Below are 22,708 nucleotides of genomic sequence, written 5' to 3'. Positions count from 1 at the left end.
TTAAAGAAAAGAACTTAAAATCACCTTATGATTTGACACAAGTGGTCATATAGTCTGTGATCCTTTAAGTCAGTGGAAACACTCTAGTATATTAAGCCATCTGTCATTTTCAGATTATTCTAACTGATAAAACATTCTTTGTACTGAACCAAAATCTTGCTACCTTTAATTCCCCATTAGCACTAGTTTTGCCCTGCAGAAATATAGAAAAATCAATTTCATCTTTTTTCCCATGATAGTCCTGCAGAAATTTGTAAAACCTCATCAATCCCCTTTAAAGTTTTTCACCTTTAGACTAATCACTTCAGTCCATTCAAACATTTTTCTATAATGTGATTTCCTGACTCTTTCACCTTCCTATCCATGTTCTCCAGTTGTACTATACTTTGTTAAATTTCCTCTCAAAGTATAAAACTCTGGACTGAGCTCAACATCCTAAATGTTTTCTTCTGAGTGTAGACCCAATTGAGGCTGTTTGCTCTTCTGTTCAGGATATTATCTATCTGATAGTACAATATAAAATTATATTAATTTCTTATTGATCATTTAAACTTTAAGTTAATATTAGTCTTTTAATTAGTTTTTTAACCTTGTTTTTTCCTCACCTAAACTACTGTCAATTCATCTTCTCTCTCATACTTTATTTAAACACTTGATTTTTTTTTTGGAAGGAAAGTATAGCACTTCATCTATGTTTCTATTTTACTAGTTTTACCTACCATTCTGGTAAGCGAAATCTTTTTAGTCTGGACACTATTCTGTTAGCCAAGTCAAAATTCTCTTTTCTAGTTTTGTGTCATTTGCCCATTTGATTGGTATGCCTTTAACATCTTTAGGGTATAAAAATATTGATCAAGATAAATTGCCCTGGCATCCTGCCAGAAACTTCCCTTTAAGTTGAATCAATATCCTCAACAGCCCAACACAGTCTGATATTGTTTAAAATTCTATAAATCTACCTCTCATGAATACTTTTTTCTTTCATTAAGTTTTTATAAGAAAAGTTATCATGACATAGTGAAGAATATGATTTTGAGTCAAGCATAAATTGAGTTCAAGTCCTGCCTCAGACATATCTGTATGTGAAATGATCGGGCCATCTAAACTTAAGAGTGCCCCTAAGGATTACTAAACATTTTTGTATGTCAGGATTTTCCTATGCTATTTTAATCATGAGTATAGACACCTTTCCTTCTTTAAAAATAAAGTTCTTCTAAATTATCTGATTAGAATTTTTCAGGGAAATTGTGATAAATGAATCATTCTGGGCTTCTAGTACCTTTCTCACCCCTTAAAACTTAGTTACAATATTTCTTATATCATATTAGCACAGGTGCATCATAGTTTAGCACAGCTCATAGAATGTATTTAAATGTTTGCTGAATTAAATTGTTTAAACCCTTACCTTCTGTCTTGGAACCAATATTGGTTCCAAGGCAAAAGAGTGGTAAGGGCTAGGCAATAGGGTTTAAGTGACTTGCCCAGTGTCACACAGCTGGGAAGTGTTTGAGGTCAGATTTGAACCTAGGACCTCCTGTCTCTAGGTCTGGATCTCAATCCACTGAGCTACCCAGCTGCCTCCTGAATTAAATTTTTTAATTCATTTTAGTATTCTGGAAATAATTTATCCATAGCTGAAGTCATGAAGTTATTTAATGCACTTGCATTTTCATTTCCTCTCATTATTCATGTTCAATATCCCCATAAGTATCTTTCTACAGAGAGGCAGAAGAAAAATTGTTTTCTCTGTCACTGTTTAACATTGCATGATCTCTTCCAAGCAGTCATTCTACCTTCCTTGTCCTTACTTAAAATGTTCCATGAAGTTACCCAGGTTCTTAATGTTGGAATCATCTTTGACTATTCAGTTTCATTGACATATCCTAATCAATGACTTGCGTTGTCAATTCCACCTTTATACATCTATTCAATTTGTCTCCTTTGTTCTCTCACTCAGTCATTATCTTATTTCATCACCTCTTGCATGGACTATTTTAAAAGACTGGACTTTTGGAAAAACAGCCTTTTCAATGGGCTCTTTGCTATAAGTCTTTCCTTTATAATCTGGCCTCATCATGGCTGCTAATTTAATGTTTCCCAAGCAGAAGTCTGACAAAGTCAATCTCTTGTTTAAGAAACGTTAGCATCTCCCTATTGCCTTTAAGAAAAAGTACAACATATTAATATAATTGATTATACAATAGTTATATTATTTACTAAATTCCTTTTTTTAACTGATCATCTAAAATCTGTCTTCTTTCTCTCCAACCTCCTTTATTGAGAAAGAAAAACATGATCCTTATAATAAACATGTATAATGAAGTAAAACAAATTCCTACATTGGTCATTTCCAAAAGCATGTAGCTCATTCTACACTTTGAGTCTCATCACCTCTTTATGAAGGCAGGTCATGAGTCTTCAAGAACTGTGACTGGTCAGAGCCTATAATTTGAAAGATTTTTTTCTTCTTTAAAATTGGGACAAATCTTTAGTTTTACAGAGTTTCTTCTACTTTTGATTCTTCAGAGATCACTGATTATTCAGCAATTATGCAAATTCCTTTACCAATATAGAATATAATTTGTCTAGCTTAGGTAATTTGATCTCATTTAGGAGAGAAGAGTTATCACTTGGATCTGGGAGGAGGGAATGGCAAGCAAATATTTTGAGGAGCCTTGTCTATATAAACAATTTTATTTAAAACTTATTACAAAATTAATGGGTACAAAATAAATCAGTACGCTGAATTATCAGTGAAGATTTAGAATAATGGGTAGAGAAAAGGTACTTCTATGTTTGTTTATTATCCAATTTGTGCTCCTAAAGATTCTTTGTATTGTTCAGGCAGGTTAAGCAAGACTTCAAGCTGTTCCGAGGGAGAGGAGGGCAGTCCCAGGAGGGTGGTAGATGATATGACTAGCTGCTATGCTGTATCTCAAATCCATTTTGGTATTTGTATCAAAAGAGCATTAGGTCTCCAACATTTCAAACAAAATGACTTCCTCTGAAACTCTGTGGGGAATGGGCTGAATATGGGAGCTTCCACAGCACACAAGAAAAGGTGAAGGAATACAGTAAGGATATTTGTGGCTGTTTTTCAGTCCCATCTATCAAAGCCATAGAGAGACCAAGGTATCTAGCTAGGGTCCTCTTCTCTTAGTTACCTGAGACACATGGGTAGAAGTTTTTAGATTAAAATTTAGGGCATCGATAGTGCTAAAATATGTATCGGTGATGATGTTCTAGTTTTTGAGTTTTGGGGAGAAGGGACTCTGGGTGACTACCAGATGGGAATAGGTACATTTTAGATCAGAGACATTGGGCTTTGAAGAAGGTACTGTTTCAGGAGTGGTATCGTGATATCCTAATGCCTGGGGATCTAGTATATGGTTATCTGTGAACAATTGGACAGGTTTATAAATTGTTATGGGAGTGGGTAGGAGTTTAAAGGGAGATCTTATTCCTGCCATACATCCTACTGAAAGCTTCTCCAGGGCTCATTAAAGGTGGCAGAAGGCATTGAGAACAAGAATTTGAGGCAACTACTTCAGCCACTGTCCAGGATCCAAACCAAAAACCCCAAGGTGGCCTAGACTGCTATGGTGCTCCTCTCTCAGCAACCTAGTTTGCACTAGGAGCAGCAGGTTCCAGGATAATGTCAAAAGTACAGTCAGTTTTAAAACCTGAGGCTGATTGTAAGGCCTTTGTCTCAAGGCAAGCTACCTCTTACGGTTTTGAGAAATTTCTATTTCTCTCCTCTAAAGGAGTCATAACCAGCTCATATGGATCTAATGAGAGGACACCTAGATAAAGATGGCTTTATGCCTCTATTCACTTTGGATTTCTCTTTCTAGTTATCTTTTCTGCTCGTCTCAATCCAAAGCTTATTTGCTTTGGTATATGTCTTTTTAACCCTAGAAATGCCTATGTATAATTCATGCTTAATAAATGCTTGTTAAATTAAAACCCACCATTTCTCTGATGTCCATTATATCATAAATCCCAAAGCATCAGTCCTAGTATTCCCTCATTGCTTTAACTGTCTTCAATGAGACCAAAATATACAGTTTAATTGCAAGTATTGCTTTATTCTTGTCTTTCCCTTACTAATATTATTATAGGACTATGCTACTGTTTTCTAGATTTAATCAGTTCCCAAACCTTAAATAGCAACATAAAATTTTTAATAAATGGCATATTTTCTTTTTTTTACTTTTGAAATGTCAGCTTGTTGATAAACTTCCTATCCCAATCTTGCCATATCACTTTCTTTAGACATTCCCCTCTTCCACAATGAAACTTTCGGCAACTACTTCATCAAAATCTTTCTTGTGAAATTTTTCCATCTCATTTGACCTGTCTCTTTTTTTTTTGAATATCAGGTGATTTTTGGTCAGCCCTTTGTAATCAAATCTGAAATTTACTCTCAAATATACCTTCTTTCTGGTAAGATGAAGATTTGGCCTTACCATCTGCCCTGCCTCTATAGTTTTCTTCCAATGAGTACTTTGCCTTCCTTTGACCTCTCAGTGTCCTTGGGCACTAGCATAGGACCCACCAAAGAATCTTAAGTATCTTTGGACATTACCATCTACCATGTTGGTGAAACCCAAACACTATGGGGCCTTTTTATCCATCTTGATAAAGGAGCTCACCCCAAAGTTATATGTCATTTCCCTCAATTAGAATATGAACTCCTTAAGAGCATTAACTCTATTTTTCTTTTTGAATCCCCAGCATTTGGGAAATGTTTTGCACAAAAAGTGGCTTAATAAATGCTTCATTATCTATTCATTCTTTTATTCAATTTTCCTGAAGTACAAATATCAGACCCTGACTAACACTATATTCTTTATGTAGAAGCACAGCCATTTCTTTCCAAAGCTCCATAATATCTGATTTCCTAGCTTTTTTGTTAATCAGAATTATGTCTATAATAACAGTTCAATTTTCTGCTTGCTCTCCCTGGTAAAAGATGAAATAATAATAACAATATATCAATAATTATTCAAATACCCTGTTTTAAACAGAGAGAAATTCTATACCTCAGCTTCCAGATCTCCCTGATGTTGGACAGGAGTAGGTACTCCTTCAGCTGAAGGTTTCCTGAGGTGTGCTTGCAAATGGCTGCTCCTTAAGTTCCTTAGCCTGTGCTAGGTTGTTTTTCATTCTGCTGCATTTATTGCTCTCTTCATTTACCTCATCGAGTCCAGTTCTTCCTATTGCCTTCTATTTTCTTTGGCCAAAACTCTGCTTCTGCTTTTGTGTATGTGGTTGCATATACATGACTTTGGTTGAGTTTGGAATGCTCCTTACTTCATCATCTTGGCTGCTAGAAACAGAACCACAACTATATTCTATCTCTTTATCCATTTTATTTCATGCATTCGGAATTCCTTGACCATTTCTTCCTTCTAATCAGGTGATTCTTAATGTACTCCCACTTTGATATTACTTCCATTTCTCCCTCTTCCCTTTACCCATAAATTCTTCTCCCTTAAGTATCCTCCCTAAAATTCATGAATTTCTTTACAGAAATAGTCTTGTTATACATTACTATACTACCTCTCTATTTGATCCAATCTGCTTTTGAACTGGATGTACATTTCTATTACCATAGTCCCACATAATAAAGATTTTATAATACTATGAGGTCATAATCCCCTCCTTTCATTTAAGTTGATAGTTCATATTGTTTATTGTATTGTATTCATTAATTTATAGACATAGAATACCTAAAATGGAAACATCTTTGGAATGAATCTTGTTCAACTTTTTTATTTTCCAGATATGAAGAAAATTAGATCCAGGGAGGTTATGTGATATGGCCAAGGTCACATAGCCAATGCTACAGTACAGATTAGAGCCCAGATTCTTTTTCTCCAAAGCCAGGGCTTTTGGAAATCTGTCATGAGTATTATTTCTGCTGCTCGTCTGGTTATTGTGCTGCTTGACTATTCAAAAGACTTAGATATGAAAATGCCAATTTTGTTCCTTCCAACAAATGGAACTACCAGGCCTTACCATAAATCCTTTTTTCTGTGCCCTCCAGACACCAGTACTGTCATCTGAACCATTAAAAATCCTAAGGACCCTAACCCTACAATTCACTTTGTACCTTCACCCTTGAGATTTTGAAACTTTTCCATTAGACTTGCAGCTGGTTTTCTTTTTTGGGATGTTATCTCCTCCAATTAGAAAATGAGTTTCTTAAGAACAAGAACCAAATTGTTACTTTTCTATTTATATTTCTCTCCTTTAGTACAGTACTTGGCACATAGGAAGAGATTAATAAATGTCTTTTCACTCACTCATTCTTTTCTTCTGTGAATAAATGAACACTTTGAACTTCTTTTTTTTTCTTTTTAATGCCTATTTCTTGTTTCAATATTTTATTTGAAAATGTTCTGACTAGGTTTTAATTTTAAGTTTAAACCCCAGTCCTTTGCCCTCAGATCAAATTATCAAATTTCCAGACAATTATATTCTTTTTGGCCTAAATTAGATGTACTGGAGCCTTGGATGGATGGGTTGGTGGGGAGTCCATATATTTTAAACCATTCTTCAGAAAACATAATCCCATTTGTCATCGTAATGAAACATTCTTTTCTCATGTTATTCTTTTTCTTCAGAAGTACCTAATCTTAAATTGGCAACAGTGATAGAAATATTACTTGCATAACCTATGTTATTTAATTCTCTAGTTAGAATTTAATAGCACTTAAACACCATGATGCTATTCTTCTTGTGAAGATTAAACTGTCTCTTTAATGCTGATGATAACTTTAGATCTTTACTAATTTTTCTGAGGCTATAAGCATATCTGTGCTTTCTTCAGATCTTGTTTCTAGGAAAAGATCCTTGGATTTATGATATAACTTAATTCATTCAGAGATTATTTTCCTCCCTTTTCTTCTCTATTTCTTATTCTTCCATACTCTGATATCTTGACACTGATTTAAAAAAATATTTGGTCTGAATTGAGACTCAGACTCATCCCTCATTTATTTGTTTATAGGGAATTCAGAGAAATTCTTTATCTTCTACTATAGACAGATGAGAGATTAAGATTATGAGGTTCCATCTGGCTAACCACCTCAGGCAAGATGCTTCAGAAATGAGAGAGAGGAAGGAGTTGATTAAGTTTTTAAATGTATCAAACAAACAAATAAAATAATAACTGGAAAAAGACACTTATGGTTGGTAAGAATTAGATCTTGCCCCAAAATAACTTGGATATGAGGTCTATATATGACTAACCTGCCATAAAGCAGGGGATGGGAAGGAGTTGAAAATTTTAATAAATCACCTCTTCACTAATTATTCACCAGTTAAAGATGTCTTAGGATGTCCAAAGGAGGGACTGAATGATGTGCTCTCAAATTTGTCTTTTTATGGATCTGCTCAAGGAGACTTTGGAGTTTTTGATCACTGGGAAATATCATTGACCAATTAATTAATTAATTTATGAGTTAATATTAGCCTAATCAATAAATTCTTACCCAGAATAAAAGAAAAAATCTTTCAATGTAGTGTGAAGAAGAAAAAAAAAAAGTATGGTCTTGCTCTCAAATCTGAACAAGACAAATATATTGAGTTAACTATTTGCAATATAATATATTCCAGCTATAATTACATAATTCAAGCTATTATTCCTAAATTTTGTAGAACATATTCTAAATATTTTCTGTATTTTAAAGTTTATATTCAACATATTATTTTCAGAAATATTCTTATTCTTGTCATTCCAGTTGAAATATAGTACCAAACAAATTTCTATTGTTATTATTACATTACCTTGAACTCTAATATTGGTAATAATTAATTTGGTATGATAGTTATTGTGGTACTATAATTTCAATTGAGGAGCATTATTAACAATAATGATTATGTAATAATATGTTGAGCACACAATTTATTGTGTCATTAGTGATAGCATGTAATACTTATCTCAAATCTTTCTGTTTCATAATAATCTTGTTGCCTTTTTAAAAATATTTTATCAGAGCTGTCATGATGAGGAGGACGATGATGGTGAAGAAGAAGTTAAGAGTTTTGAAGTAAGAGTGGCATTTTTTGTTTTCTTTTTCTACCAGGAAACATTATTTCATAGCTTACAACTGACATTTATGTTTCTTGCTTCATGCTTCTTGCAGCTTATTGTGTCAATGAACTGCATGTCAGAAGCTGAATTGACAAATTTGAGTCCTAACCTTTGCTGAAGTTAAGTGGGCAGGTATTTGGGGGTGGTGGAAGAAGGCAGAATAGTTAAGCAAATTAAAACCCATATGTTCAGAATGAGTGTTTTCTATGAGCCTCAGAGATGCTAAGTGCTTCTATTGAACTTTCAAATGCTTTGTTACTTGGGAATTATTTTCCCTTGAAATCTTAATAGAAATTTGATGAGGGAAGGCATTTAATGAATCATAAAACATTTCTGGGGTTTATGGTTATACCTTTTATTATTCTTGCTTATTATTATGGCTTAAACTTTAAAACTGCAAAACATATGAATGTTTTTAATAATTATTTTTCCTGAATCTTAAAAAGTCACAAGATTGAAGATTTTGGCCAGTTTTGATTTCTGCCAATCAGACCACTCATTCCTTGTACATATGTAGATAATCGCACATTGTGCAGTTTGCATGCATGAGGCAGGGTTGCCTATATTCTTAGGACTGCATTTTCCTAATTTTTATCATACATTCACATAACCTATCTACAAATATACATTTTTGAGACTTCATAATTTTTAACTAGTTGCTTTATCTTAGAGAGGCAGGAATTTTATTCACCTCTACTTTTTATAGAACATTGTTTCTTTTCAAATGAGAAGAACTAGTCTGCTAACTGTCATTCTTCTCATCTACTGGTTCCATCTCCATTCAAAAAGTTTGTTTTAAGAAAATAGTACAAAGGAACAAGATCAAAATAATTTATTTCTCTATCATTTCATTTAGATGTCTAAGTTTTGAAATATTCATTTAAAAAAGATGTTAGTAACCAGCAATGATTATCAAAATACAGTGGACTCATTTAAATTTTTTAAATTAAATATACCTTTTCTGATACCAAAACCTCTTATAATAACTGTATATACACATATATATGTATATGTGGGTAGAGAGAGAGAGAGAGAGAAAGATGCATCTCTGCAATACTGAAAAAAACAATTTTCAAATTGAAAATAAGTGATGCTACAAACCAAAAAACTCACACATATAATTAATTAATGCCTTGCCTTTTATCCAAAAAATATGCTAATTCTGAGTCCATCTTTACCAATTGGAGAAGAAAGTAAATTTTATTTTTAAAGAATTCAAGCAGCAAATAATATTGTCTGAAGTGCACATCATGTATGGTCTATCAGTTGTCTTCAGAGCAATTTTGTGGACACTTGTTTATTGCTATTTTGCTTCTTGTCCTCACCCTTCCTTAAGGTCACAGGATCCCAACGCAGCAAGGTAAAAAAAATATATATCTATGTGTATTTGTCTGGGTCTGAGTTTCAGTTTCTTGTGAAATTTACCTTTGTTAGACCCAACATCTTGGATGCATTTGAACAAAAGGCTCTTGAAAATCTTTCTCCAACTTTGTGGCACCAGTAACTCAACTTGTCTTATCTTTGTTCTTCATCCTGTTCAAAATAGTGTATTCTTGTTATTTGGAGAAGTCATGATTTGAAATTTTGATAGGCATTCCAGTGCCTCAGGACTTTATTTGACAAAAAAAAAATCATTTTATCTTTTCACATCACCAGATCTATGTTTCATCTGGCTTCATCTTTCTTGATGTTAGTTTACACAATTCTAGTTTTGAGAAAATAGATAGTTTATAGTGTTGTTGAGAGCAGATAGGATTCACTTTTCAGTGAAATGTCATCCCAATGGTATCCTCACATGCAAAATTTTAAAATTACTATTAGCAAATGGCTATTTCAAAAGGAGTATTGCTGAGTCTCCATAATTTAAAGTGATATTTGTAAAACTTTTGCAATATCAAATTTTTGGTAAATTTTATCAAGATAAAGTTCTCTGTTTAGAACTGCAGATTTATGCAACTGTGGTTTTGTTAGTTTTTTTTTTTAATATTCTCACGATCTAGAATAGGCAAGTGTATCCATAGAACAGCATAATGAAAATTTGACTCAATATCAAGTAAGATATTATCTTTCATCTAACTAGTTTTTGAGCACCTTACTTGGTTGTGTTAGTAAATAAGACTTAGCAGATATGAGCTATATTTAATACTGACAGGGTGACTGAGTCCTAGACAATGATCTAATTACAGAGAAGATGTCATTTCATCAGATTCCAACAAAATCAGAGATCCAGGTTAAAAAAGCAAAACAAGCACACAATTGTTCTTTTAGGCTAAATAACAATTGATTGAAAAGCAAACAAACAAACAAACTAGTTTGATAAATAGGTTTCTATTTTATCAACCTGATAGCTAGTAACTACTTTTACCAATTGTTTTCTTCTCAATGAATAGATATTGTGACATCATGTAGCTACCCTCATTGTGGAATTCTTAGCTACATATATGTCATTCTATTAATAAGTTTGGAAAAGAAATATCTTTTTAAAAATTATAAATAGGATGTAATTAAAATTGTTGTTGTTTGCATGTAACTGCTAATATTATTGTCTTTCACTTCCAAAAGCCAATGAACATGACCCTGTCCCATAACCCTTCAGTTAGTCAATAAACATTTATTAGGCACCCAATACATAACAGGCACTGTGTTAAATGCTTGGGATAAAGAGGAAAAAAGACAATACTTATTTGCAATCTAATGAGGGAAACAACAAGCAAACAAATATAACAACAAACAAAAAATAAACAAAGAAGCTATAAACTGTATAAATAGGAAATAATTAAAAGAGGAAAGGCACTTGAATGAAGAGGGATTGGGAAAACCTTCCAGTAAAAAAATGGGATTTTAGTTGGGACCTAATAGGAAGTAAGGGGAAACCAGTAGAAGGCTATGAGGAAAGAGAACATTCTAGACATGGGGAATAGCCAGAGAAAATGTATGAAGGCAAAGGTTGAGGAATCTTGTTTATGTTATAGCCAGGAGGCTAATGTCACTAGGCTGAGGAATGTGTGGCAGAAAGTAAGGTGTAAGAAGATTGGAAAAGTAAGAGGAAATTAGCTTATGAAGAGCTTTAAACCCTGCATAAAGGATTTTGTATTTGATGGAGGAAGAAATAGGTAGCCATTAGAGTTTATTGAGTAGGGGGATAACATGTTTTGAACGAGACCTTAAGGGGATAATTTTGGTAACAATGAAAGGTAGATTGGAGTATAGAGAGATTTGAGCCAGTCAGTCATACCAGCAGACTTTTGCATCACAGGAGAGAAGGTGGAGTATTTAAAAGATAATGCAAAGATGATAGCTACAGGCCTTGACAACAGTTTGGTTATGGGAGGCAGGAGATATTTAGAAGTTAAGGATGATACCTTCTCTGTGAGCCTATGGAACTAGAAGGAGGATATTTATAGTGATAAGGAAGGTTGTCAGGAGAGATTTTAGATGTTAAATAATTTCATTTTAGATGTACTGTTTATATTGAGGTTTATAGGAATCCAGTTTCAGATATCTAAAAGGCAATTGGAGAGGTGAGATTGAGGGTCATTAGAGGAGATAGAGCAGGATAGGTAGATTTGAGAATTGACAACAGAGATGGTAATTAAAACCTTGGGAGCCAATAAGAGTACCAAGCAAAGTCCTATACAGGGAGAAGAGGGCTTAGAACAGAATACTGAGGGTCACCTACTATTATAGGGCATAGTCTGGAGGAGGGTCCAGCAAAGGAAATTGAGAAGGAATAGTCAGATGGGTAGGAGGAGAATCAGGATAGCATGTTATCATGAAAACCTAGAAGGCTTAGAATATTAAGGAGGAGAGAATGATCAGTCGTGTGAAAAGCTTCAGAAAAGTCAAAGCAAATGAGGATTGGACAGAATTTATACAACAATTGTAATTAAGCAACATATATGGAATTTTTTAAAAAGAGAAGTGACATAAAAAGAAATAACTCCAGGGCCATTGTTTTAATAGCAAATATGAATAAGAAATGTTAGAGGAAGATGTTATGGAAGCAATGGAAATTGAATTCTGATGTTGATTCACCAAGTTACAACTTATAATTGTACAGCAGTACCTGATGGTTATTTTCTTTATACTATCTCCCTCTTTCATACTGATACCTTAATGTTCAGAATCACAGGTCTCTTCCACAATGTATGAATCATTAATGAGACTAATCTCCCTTCTTTAAGTATTCTCTGTATGAATAACTTCTTGTTACTTGGCATTTGATTAAGACTTTGCACATGCATCCCATTTATTAAATAGTAACATTCATTCATTGATAATTTATTAAATACTATGCTAGGTATTCTGCATATGAAGAATACCTGGTACTGAAAATATGATCACTGGATAGGCAACCAATATAATTCCTCCATCAGTACAGTTATTTTGGACAGTCAGAATAAGAAGAAAATGAGTTGGGTCAAAAACCAAATAGGAGGAGAGCAGTTTGGATTGCATTTGGGAAAATTCTCAGTTCTTTTCAGAATACCAAACAAGAACACCAAACTTCTTCTTAGAACAAAGGTTCATCTTTTTAACACCAAAATTTCTTTGGGTGATGTGTGGCTATGTTATGAATTTCTACAGGTTCTGATCAAATGAAGTTAATGATCACCCAAAGTATAATAATGACAAGGTCTAAGCAGATTTCAGATATTACATATGTCATAGAGGAGGGTAATAAATATCATCCAAGAAATTTATTATTATTTGGGATCAACTGACTTTATAGCAAAAATGATAAACAGCTACTGGACATAATTTCTGTCCCATTTACATGTAAACAATGTCAAGAAAATTCAAAAAAGGATCTAGGGCATTAGGTAGACCTTGTTGATATTTATGGAGTATTAGTGGCAAGAATCCTACGGATTATGCAGGAATAGATGGGTTGCATTCAGCAGGATTAGGAGTAATAACTACAAATAGGAAATGGCACAGTGCAGGAGAATAAGAAGAGTAAAGTGCTTAAAAGTTTACAAAGTGCTTGACATATTATCACATTTGATACTCAACAACTGTGTGATATAGGTGCTATTAACATTTTCCATATGAGTAGACTAAGTCTGAGAGAGGTTAATGGGCTTTCCCATGAACACATCTAGTGAGTTCTAGATTCAATATTTGAACACATGTCCTCTTGATTTTAAGTTCAGAGTTCTATCCACTAGGACACTTAGCTGATAGAACACTGGACTTGAAGTCAGGAACACCTACATTAAGAATTTTCTCAGACACTCAGTAGTCCTGTTAGCTTTGGCATATCATTTAATCTCACTCAGATTCAATTTCCTTGTCTGTAAAATTATAATGATAACTATCCTCACATAATTGTTCTGAATCTCAAATGAGATAAATCAGTGCAAACTTTAAAATGGTTTGTAAATGGTAACTATTGTTACATCAGTGAGATCAAATAAATTTTGGACTAATGAAATGTTAATTATTTTCACAGAACAGAAAGCTGAAGAAAAAATAGAAGACAAACTTTATAGATAGTTCACAATAGCTTTTAACTCATTTGTAATGGTTTCTTCATGCTTCTCATTGCTCCTTAGCAAATTTCCTTCCTATTGAAATTCTAACTATCCTTCTAGTCCCACTTCAGTTGCCTCCTTCTACATGAAGTTTTCTTTGGTCCACTTAGACCTTTTGAATCCTGAAAGACATAGATTAGATCTTCTTAGAACTCTCATAATACTTAAAAAATTATTATGTATTCACACTATGCCTTATATCAGGGTTATTTTATATTTGCCTTCCCTCCTATACCAGATTTTAAGATCCTTAAGGGAATGTGCTATACATTATTCTTCTTTATGTGCCTTTATAGTGCCCAGCATAGTATTTTACACATAGCTGGAATTCAATAGATAGTTTTTGAATTATGATCAAATTGGTAAGTAAAAGATTGTATGGACGTGAAAAATATCCTGTGATGGGTTGTGGTAGTCGTAGTGTGTATGTGTATGTGTGTAAAAATTAAATATTAACATCTCTGATTTCATTTTGTATCCTAACATATTTGGAAATTTCATAAAGTTCTCAAAATCTTATTGATAGATTATAATAATGAATTTAGAAACAGGACCCAAATTTGTCAGGCATCCAGAACTCTGTAGTTTGAGTCAGAAAACCTGGCTTTGAATCTGACCTAATCTTATGCTTATCTGAAGGATGTTAAGCAAATTACTTAACATCTCTAAGACTAAGCATCTCATTTGTAAACTGAGTGAATTTGATTAGATAATTTCTAAGGACTCTTCTAGCTCTAAATTCTGTGATCATAAATATGCCTTACAGTGACATTATAATCAAGGCTTTTATTCTTTAAAGGAAAAACATATTTAAAGTTAGGATTATTTTCATTCAAATAGATGGAATTCACTCTCATGGAGGGATTCACTCATTAACTTGAATCTATACAAGCAGACATGGAAGAACACAAAAGGTATCAGAGAATCTCAGAATTTAAAGAGACCTCAAACCAATCAATACTTGTCAAACTAAAACTCCCTCTACCACATGTTTGCCAAGTGGTTGGTCCTACAGCATGTTCTTGAAGGCCTCTGTCTAGTACAGGAAAACCTACCACATCCCAGGTCAAACCATTATATTTTGAAAGAGTTCTAATTGTTAGAAATTTTTCTCTTATATGACTGGATTTGCCTTTCAGCACCTTTTGCCCATTGCTTCTAGTTCGACTCCAAGTCTTATCCCCTTTCTGTATGATTGTCATTTAAATATGTGAAAATAGCTTCATTGGCCCCCTCAAATTTTCTTTTTTCCAGTTTTAATAATTTACTCCAATAAATTATGCTTATATGATATGATATCTAGTTCTGGCTGTGCTCTGTACATCCTATAGCATCTCACAGTGACATTCTTCAGATATGCTACTGAAAACTTGACATAATACTCTAGATGTAGTCAGATTTAAGAGAACAGTACAGTGTGATAAAGACTTCCAATGACCCACACCCTATAGATAAAAGTGTCAAATATAGAGTTGTGGGGCAGTCAGCATTCAAGTTTTCCATAACCAGTTTTCTATATTTGCCTTCTGCATGATTTATTCCATATAAAAATCACAGAAATTTTTGTGTCAATATTTCTGTACTTATCAAGTACATTTTGAGATTATAAGCATAATGTATGTATAGATATCAAACTAGAATATATGTGGTTAACTATTTTTTATTTATGTGATATGGTAAATCTAGTTGAAAGGATACATTTGTCATATTAACTACATTTAGTTCAACTCCCCTTTCCATTTCAAAAGTAGGAAGATATTGCATGCAGAGATAGCCTTTTCATCCTTTAATAGAGCATAGTATGAGTCAATAAACATAAATTTTAGTCCAATGTCCTCTATTTTCTCTGTGATACTGGCCATATTGACTAATTTCTCTAGAACACCGAAAATGTTTTCATAGTTTTTAAAATTCTAAAATGGCAGTTATCACTGTAAAAGTGTTGGTAATTGCAGAGAAACCCTTTTGTCCTACCATTCACTTATTTGTAAATTGTTTACAGATAAGTTTAATAATTGAGGGGGGAAAATAATTCCTTTCTAATACAGAAGGAGGAATAAGGATTTACCTTCCCAAAACATTGTAAAGTTTCTTTAATAATAGCTACTTGATACCCAAGATGAAAATTTTTTAGCCTATTATTTTACCAAAAGTATTGACATGACATTTTCCCTTCTTTTTCTTTTTCAACATCTATTTGTAAAGATTCACTTTACCATATGCAATCTGTCACTCCAGTTAGTTCTGTTCTGCCTTAGTATTTGTGTATGGGTGGTGTGTGTATATGTGTATGTGCATGTGTGTGTGTGTGTGTGTGTGTATGTGAAATGTAGAGTAAATATTTTCATTACTATATTATATAATCCTTGTCACATTTAAAATAAATTTTATTTATATATTTTGTTTTTTACATCACAAAAATTTCCCCCAGAATTATTTTCCCTGTCTCAAATAGAAATATCATGTAACAAAGAATATTTTTTAAAGAAAAAGGGGAAAATCATAAAAAATGATCGAGAAAATCTGAAAATATACTTAATATATCACATTAATATACTTTGCTGGATACCCCCAAGATCATGATTTAACAGCATTTTTCATCATTTTGCACTGTGCTGATAATCTTGGAAACATTTCTTTAGTAAGTTAGTATTGTGTAGTCAGTCAGCAAGATCTTTAGTAATAAAAGCCCTTTCTACTTAGCTGTGTATCTTCTTTTTTAATGTACTTAAAAAAACTATTTTAGAATAAACCAATTCCTTCAGAAAGGCAACTTCTTAATATCTTATCACATTTCTCTATTCTAAATAAACTAGAAATATATGATTTAGAAAATCCAGGCCACTTTGTTGATTTAATATTCTGAATCTTCAATCAAATCTAAGAGTTAATATTTATCAACTGATTAGCATTGTTTGGCACTTATCAGGCACTTAATGAATGAATGCTTGTTCCTTTCACCTCTCTTTTCTCTTTCCTTCAATAAGTTTATTTCTTCTCATGCCTTTATTATTCATGACAGTCTATTAGTAAATATGTTGTATAGGATTAAACACAGAAAACTTGGATAGAGATACTGCATTATTATAGCAAGCAAGATGCTATATGAAATGAATTTCTAAAATTCAACTATTATGATTGCTAAATATTTAAGAAATATCCATGCTAAAATCAGGCTAGTTTTAGATGATTTAAAGTTGATCATTTGTAGGGATATATGTTTTATTATTGAGAAGTAAAAATATGAGAAAGTTTTAGTAGTATTGAAGAGTAGAGTACAAGGAGAACTGTTTATCATGTAATGTGAAAATAAAATTAATTGATCAGGTATACAAAAAGAATATTGATGTTGTGATAGTTTTCATATCTTCTCATGTGACAAAATACCAAATACTCAATCTGCTGTAATTTGTTTTTTAGATTACTTTTACAAAAGCGATTCATATTGCAAGATACTTTCAAGCAATCAATTAAACATTACTTTATAAATTATTTGTTATATGTATTCAGAATATTTAATAAATAGGACATGTCATTATTGTCTCCAAAATGTGAAGCAGACAAATATAATTTCATTTACTACAAAGTAACATCCTAAAAACCTAGCTCTTTAGTATCTATAGCACTACAGAGTATTCATTTCTCTTATTTGCATTTTCTACATTAATTATCTGAATCCGTCTCATTAGCAGGTTTGTACCACTTTATTTCCTTCTATCTTTCTTCCATATAATTACAAAATTAACTGTATGTCCTTCATTTTCTTTTTATTGTTCTGTTTAGTAAGTAAGGAATTCATTCTCTTTAAATTTTTTCTATGTCTCTAAAATTTTGTCTTTTAAAACATTTAATAAAATAACATTTTTAAATTAAAAAATATTTCCCCTCATTTAAAAATAAATTCAGTTCATGAAGGTGTATTCTCTTCCAAATTGTAATTTGCTTGTATTAGAAATCTTAAGGTAATAGTGATGTCACTTTTCTCAGAAAATGCCAAAGCCTTGAAAACTCTACTGAATATTATTGGAATATATAAGAATCATAACCAGTCAGAGTCAAATCATCGACCTTTTGCTGTAATTGCTACTTGTAAATTCCAGCAAGTAATGAAGATTGTCCTTTCAGAGAGAAGGAATCTACTATATTAGTAAAAAAAAAACTCAAGTTTAAAATATATGTTTCCTTTTCTTCTCTGGAAAACAGTTAGAAAAACTCTTTGACCACCAAGAAAAAATGGACCATTGTTATTTCTGCTTCTTGTTCCCTTCTCTCTTCTCTGTCTTAATGTTAGAAAGTCTATTGAAGATGCAAAAGCATTCTGATGTTTATTGAGAATTGTCTTATTTTGTTTCACTTTTAATGCGAATAGATTGATATGCACTCACATATGAGACATTAGATATTTGATTGAATGCTTGTTACTCTAAAAAGAAACTATCATTTGATTAGTATTTTAAATCCAGACATTTGGATCACATCTCTTGTCTCTCTAATAAATGCATCAGTGCTTGAGAGCTTCATTATAACCTATTTGTGATAACATCAAATGATTCTTAATTCTCACTATCTAAAATCAATATTTATCTGGGGATAAATTTAAATTAACATCTTATTTTCAAAATACTTCCCTTCTTCCATGGCCCCAACTAAATTCCATAAGTTTAGAAAACCCAAGCGGTGATTTTAATTTTAGATCATATTGAAGATAAATAATTTAAATCTGTAGTTAAAAGCTAATTCTCACCCTAAGGTGTGCTTTTTCTTTTCCTATTTCTCCAAATTTGTGATTTACTTGATAAATGAACACTCAGTGAAGAATTTCTGCTGTCAGTAAAGATTAGCACATGCCCTTGCAATTCATGATTTGGAAAAATTGCTTGTGGTGGTGAAAAGTTCTTTGCCCAGGTCACACAATATATGTTATAGTCAAAATATGAGCCAGCTATTTCTAATTCCAAGACCATGATTCTCTTCACTATCCCATGCTGCTTTTCACAAATCAAGAGCTAACTAAAATAAAGACAAATAAAGACTGCCACCAAAGAATTATTTCTAGAAAATTTGATTATCTGTTTCTATTTAACAATTAGAGTAACCTACATATTATTCTGATTTAAGCAACTCTAAAAGAAATTAAATCATTCACCTAAGAAAGGTATCAGAATTATAGCACTTTCCTAAATTTTACTAGGAAAAACCAAGACCTGGAAAGAAATATGGAAATACTTCTCTTGTAGTTTTTATTGTGTTTTTCTCCTGAATCTTCTATCCTAAAGTAAAAAAACAACAACATTACTTTCCTTCTTTAGTTCCCATTTATTATTCTAACCCTTTCTTACAAAGCTTTGAAGACTTCAGAGTTGTGACAATTTTCAGTAATAAGGGATTCAATGACATAAACTGGTCAATACTTAGAGAAAATAAGAGAAAATTAGAGAAGAATTACCGATTAGGACTTGCTCCTGAATTTAAAAATAGCCATTAATAATCTCCAATAGGGCTAAGTTTGAACTGGCAGATTTTGTCAACCTTTGTGGTTTCATATCTTCTCATTCAGTGTGTTTTTTGACTGGATGCCTATTCAAATGATTCTTTTTGTCTTCTGGAGGTGTATATATAAATGACCTCAGTGTTAGATGCTGTAAATACAGAGCAATAAATAGAATCTTTGCAAATTATGTTTACATTTTACAGTCAGTATACTTCATTATATTCAATTAATATGGAGATCAAGAATTTAGAATTTTTATTCCAAGTTGTTCTGTCCATAAGCATTTGTATTCATCTATGGAAGACAATTACCCATGTTTGGTGATTGTCAAATCAACTTGAAGGCTATCTTCATTTGTTCTCTTGTACCAAAACAGCAATTGACCCTTTCTCTACCTCCATCTCTTCCAATCCCTTAATTCTTTTGCTGACGGTAATGATATAGTGTTTGTGTTGATGTGCTTTCTCACCACTCTTTAGTTCTTCTTTAACAAAACAAGCCATTTAAGCTGGAAGTGAGCACTGTAAGCAGCTCTAGCAGTGTAAGGAAAGTAAAAGATTGTTGGGTCTAAAAAGAAGAATCTAATGTTGCTCATCAGTTTTTAGCAACTCCTAAAGAGCAGACAAAAGGGTTTTCTTTCAGTTTTCCTGAAACTGTGTTGTAACAACAATATAGTTTTGTGTATGTGTGTGTGGTTTTGTTTTTGTTTTGTTTTTTGACTTTACAGGAAGAGGTTTAAACATGAAGGCAAACCTTTTAGATGTTAGCATGGCTACATATAAAGCAAAGCTGCCTCTTTTTTTTCTTTTCTATGCTTCCATTTAGGCCTATCACATAATTTAAGAAAAAAATAAAAATTAACCACAGGAGCGCTAACTGTAGTGTGAAAAAAAAAAACCTGATCAATTTTGTTTTCGCAGCACGATATTATCAAAGATTTAAGAAACAAATTTGCCAGCCTCGGCGAGAACTCTCTGGTAACAGCATAAATGTCTGTGTTGGTTGCTTTTAATTTAAAGGTTTCTTTTTTCATTTGTTTGAGCCCATTTATTTTCCCCCTCCTTTTAGTTTACTTTATTTTTCATATTATGTAACTAGCAAGCCTTCATTTTTTAAACCTCTTCCATCTTCCAGTGTCTATTTTCCGTACTTTGGATGGAAAGTTTATGGCAGCAAAGCTGTCCCTCTGGCTACTTCTGCTGCAGCTGTTCCTGCTCTTAGGTCATATATGTTTTGGCCGTTGTGTTTTTGGACATGATACTAATTGACTGTTTCATGTCCCATTGACTAAGCTTTTCTACCACGCCATTCTGATGGACTCGCTGTCAAAGGGCTCTATGCAACTTTCATTTTGCAACTTATACTGCTTAGTCCGGTCTCAATTCTCCAGCGAACTGGATTGCTCAAGTGAATGATCATACTAGTTTTGAACTTGCTGTGCCTTTATATTTTATTTTTATTTTCTTCTTTATGTTTTCAGTGGTAGTTTAAATGGAAAAGAACAAACTTCAATCATTGCTCCAGCAGCGCCATGCAGTATCGTTTGTTACCACCAGAGAATGCAAAATATAAAGGCACATTGCATTCTTTATTCTTTGGGGGGCAATGTGATTGGGGAGATCAGTATGATAAGTACACTACTTAGTTGAAATCTACCTTTCTTTTTATATCAGCTTTCAATTTTAGTTAAACTCCAAGATGTCTCAGATCAAGCTTTTCTGTGATTCAGTGACAACTTGCAACTCGAGTCATTTGCTGAGCAGTATCAAGTTATGGTCTTGTCATGGGAGATTTCTAAAAATGTGAAAAATGAATGCACAAAAATGCAATTCAGAAAGTGCAAGTTTAACGAAGTGTACTACAAAACTGTGATACACGCTTTGGGCTGATCGAACAATTCACAATTGAGAAAATCCTTCCTAATAAACCAGCACTAAAAGTTTATTGAGAAAAGTAAAAAAGGGGGAAAAATGAGTTGAATATGTTGATATCTGTTCAGTAACAATGTTTGTGTTGAAATGGTTCATAATGTTGTCATAGAGCCCATACATGAAGAGATGACTTTAAAAATTATGGTCTTTAGACATCTTTTGCTTTCACTGATGGCCACAACATAAATGGTTGGGATTTTTGTTCAGGAAAAAGAAATGGAAAAACAAAAACTGCTATACCAGCAAGCACGATTACATGACAGAGGGGCTGCTGAGATGGTGCTACAGACAATCAGTGCCAGCAAAGGTAAGGACCTTTAAAATGCTCTCCTGTGAAAGCTTGTCTTTCCCATTCTAATCTATTCATGTAAATTACTTATTAATGCTCTCAAAATGATTCTTTTAATGAGCATTTTCTGTTTCTATTTATCAAACTTGAACTTTTGTAATTTATTGAGTCCAAAGTTCACTTTCCCTTTCCACCCTCATCTTTGAAGAACTTCCTTCAGAACTCTTAATAAGAGAACCTTAATCTCTAAACATTTTGAAATCTATCTATTATGTCTATTAACAAATATTTTTTTAAATCTACTGTGTGCCAGGCACTGGGATAGAAATGGAAAAGAAAGATAGTACTTGCCTTCATGAAACTTACTTTATGACAGGAGAATATAATAAGCTTAAGGAGAATTAAATATAGAATATGTAACAAATAAATACATATTAATGTAGGGAGAAATTTTTAAGGGAAAATTAGAAAGGACCAATTAAAGGAGACAACCCTTAAAAGGAGCTTTGAAGGGAATTAGGGGTTCCAAGAAGCATAAGTGAAGAGGTAGGGCATCCCAAGTGTGAGAAACAGTTGGGGGGAAAGGAGCAGAGGCAGGAGCTGGAATATTGCTGGAATATGTAGGACAGGACAGTCGGCTGGAGCTTATAGTTTCTACAAAGGAATAATATGACATCAACTTGGAAACACAGGCCAGAGGTAGATTGGGAAGGCCTTTAGATTCCAGATAGTTTCCATTTTTATTATGTCCTAGAGGTAATGGAATATTCTTGAGCAAGTAGTCAGATGTACACTTTAGAAATATCAGTTTGGCAGCAATTCGGAGGCTGCATAGAAAAGATGAGAAATTAGATTACGTAAACCCAATTGAGAAGCTATTGCAGGGACAGCTGATGTAGCTCAGTGGATTGAGAGCCAGGCATAAAGATAGGAAGTCCTGGGTTTGAATCTTGCTTCAGACACTTCCTAATTATGTCACTCTTGGCAAGTCATTTAACACTCATTGTCTATTCCTTACCACTATTCTGCACAGAATTAACTCTAAGATAGACGGTAAAAGTTAAAAAACAAAAGAAGCTATTTCAGTAGTCTAGGCAAAAAATGATGAATGTCTAGACAAGGATTTTTGGAGGATATATAAAGGGAAAGGATCAGATGTGAGAGATGCTTAGGTGATATAATCAGTAAGACTTGGTAATGGTTAGCTGTGCAAAGCAGGAGAGAATGAAAAAAATCTAGGATGACTCCAAGGTTGTAAACCTAGTAGAGGAATCAAAAGGGATGCCCTTGATAGAAACAAAATTATTAAGAAGAGCAGTGGGCTTAGGGATAAAAAATTCTGTTTTGTTCATGTTG

At 33.0% G+C, this 22,708-nt stretch overlaps 1 protein-coding gene across 2 annotated transcripts in view; it reads left to right on the top strand.

Annotated features, from left to right (window-relative positions):
* The window catches only part of RYR2 (ryanodine receptor 2), a 760,518-nt gene that overhangs the window by 636,114 nt on the left and 101,696 nt on the right, over nucleotides 1-22,708 (top strand). For both annotated transcript variants that reach the window (XM_056816085.1, XM_056816086.1), the window contains 3 exons: nucleotides 8,007-8,060; nucleotides 9,441-9,464; nucleotides 21,271-21,370. In XM_056816085.1, the coding sequence (XP_056672063.1) occupies nucleotides 8,007-8,060; nucleotides 9,441-9,464; nucleotides 21,271-21,370 (178 nt within the window). The remainder of the gene's footprint in view (nucleotides 1-8,006; nucleotides 8,061-9,440; nucleotides 9,465-21,270; nucleotides 21,371-22,708) is intronic.

Source organism: Monodelphis domestica, chromosome 2 (genome assembly GCF_027887165.1).
Source record: "Monodelphis domestica isolate mMonDom1 chromosome 2, mMonDom1.pri, whole genome shotgun sequence".
NCBI classification, from domain to species: Eukaryota; Metazoa; Chordata; class Mammalia; order Didelphimorphia; family Didelphidae; genus Monodelphis; species Monodelphis domestica.
The sequence above is the reverse complement of the archived record's forward strand: the minus strand, read 5'-3'. Positions and strand labels throughout refer to the sequence as shown.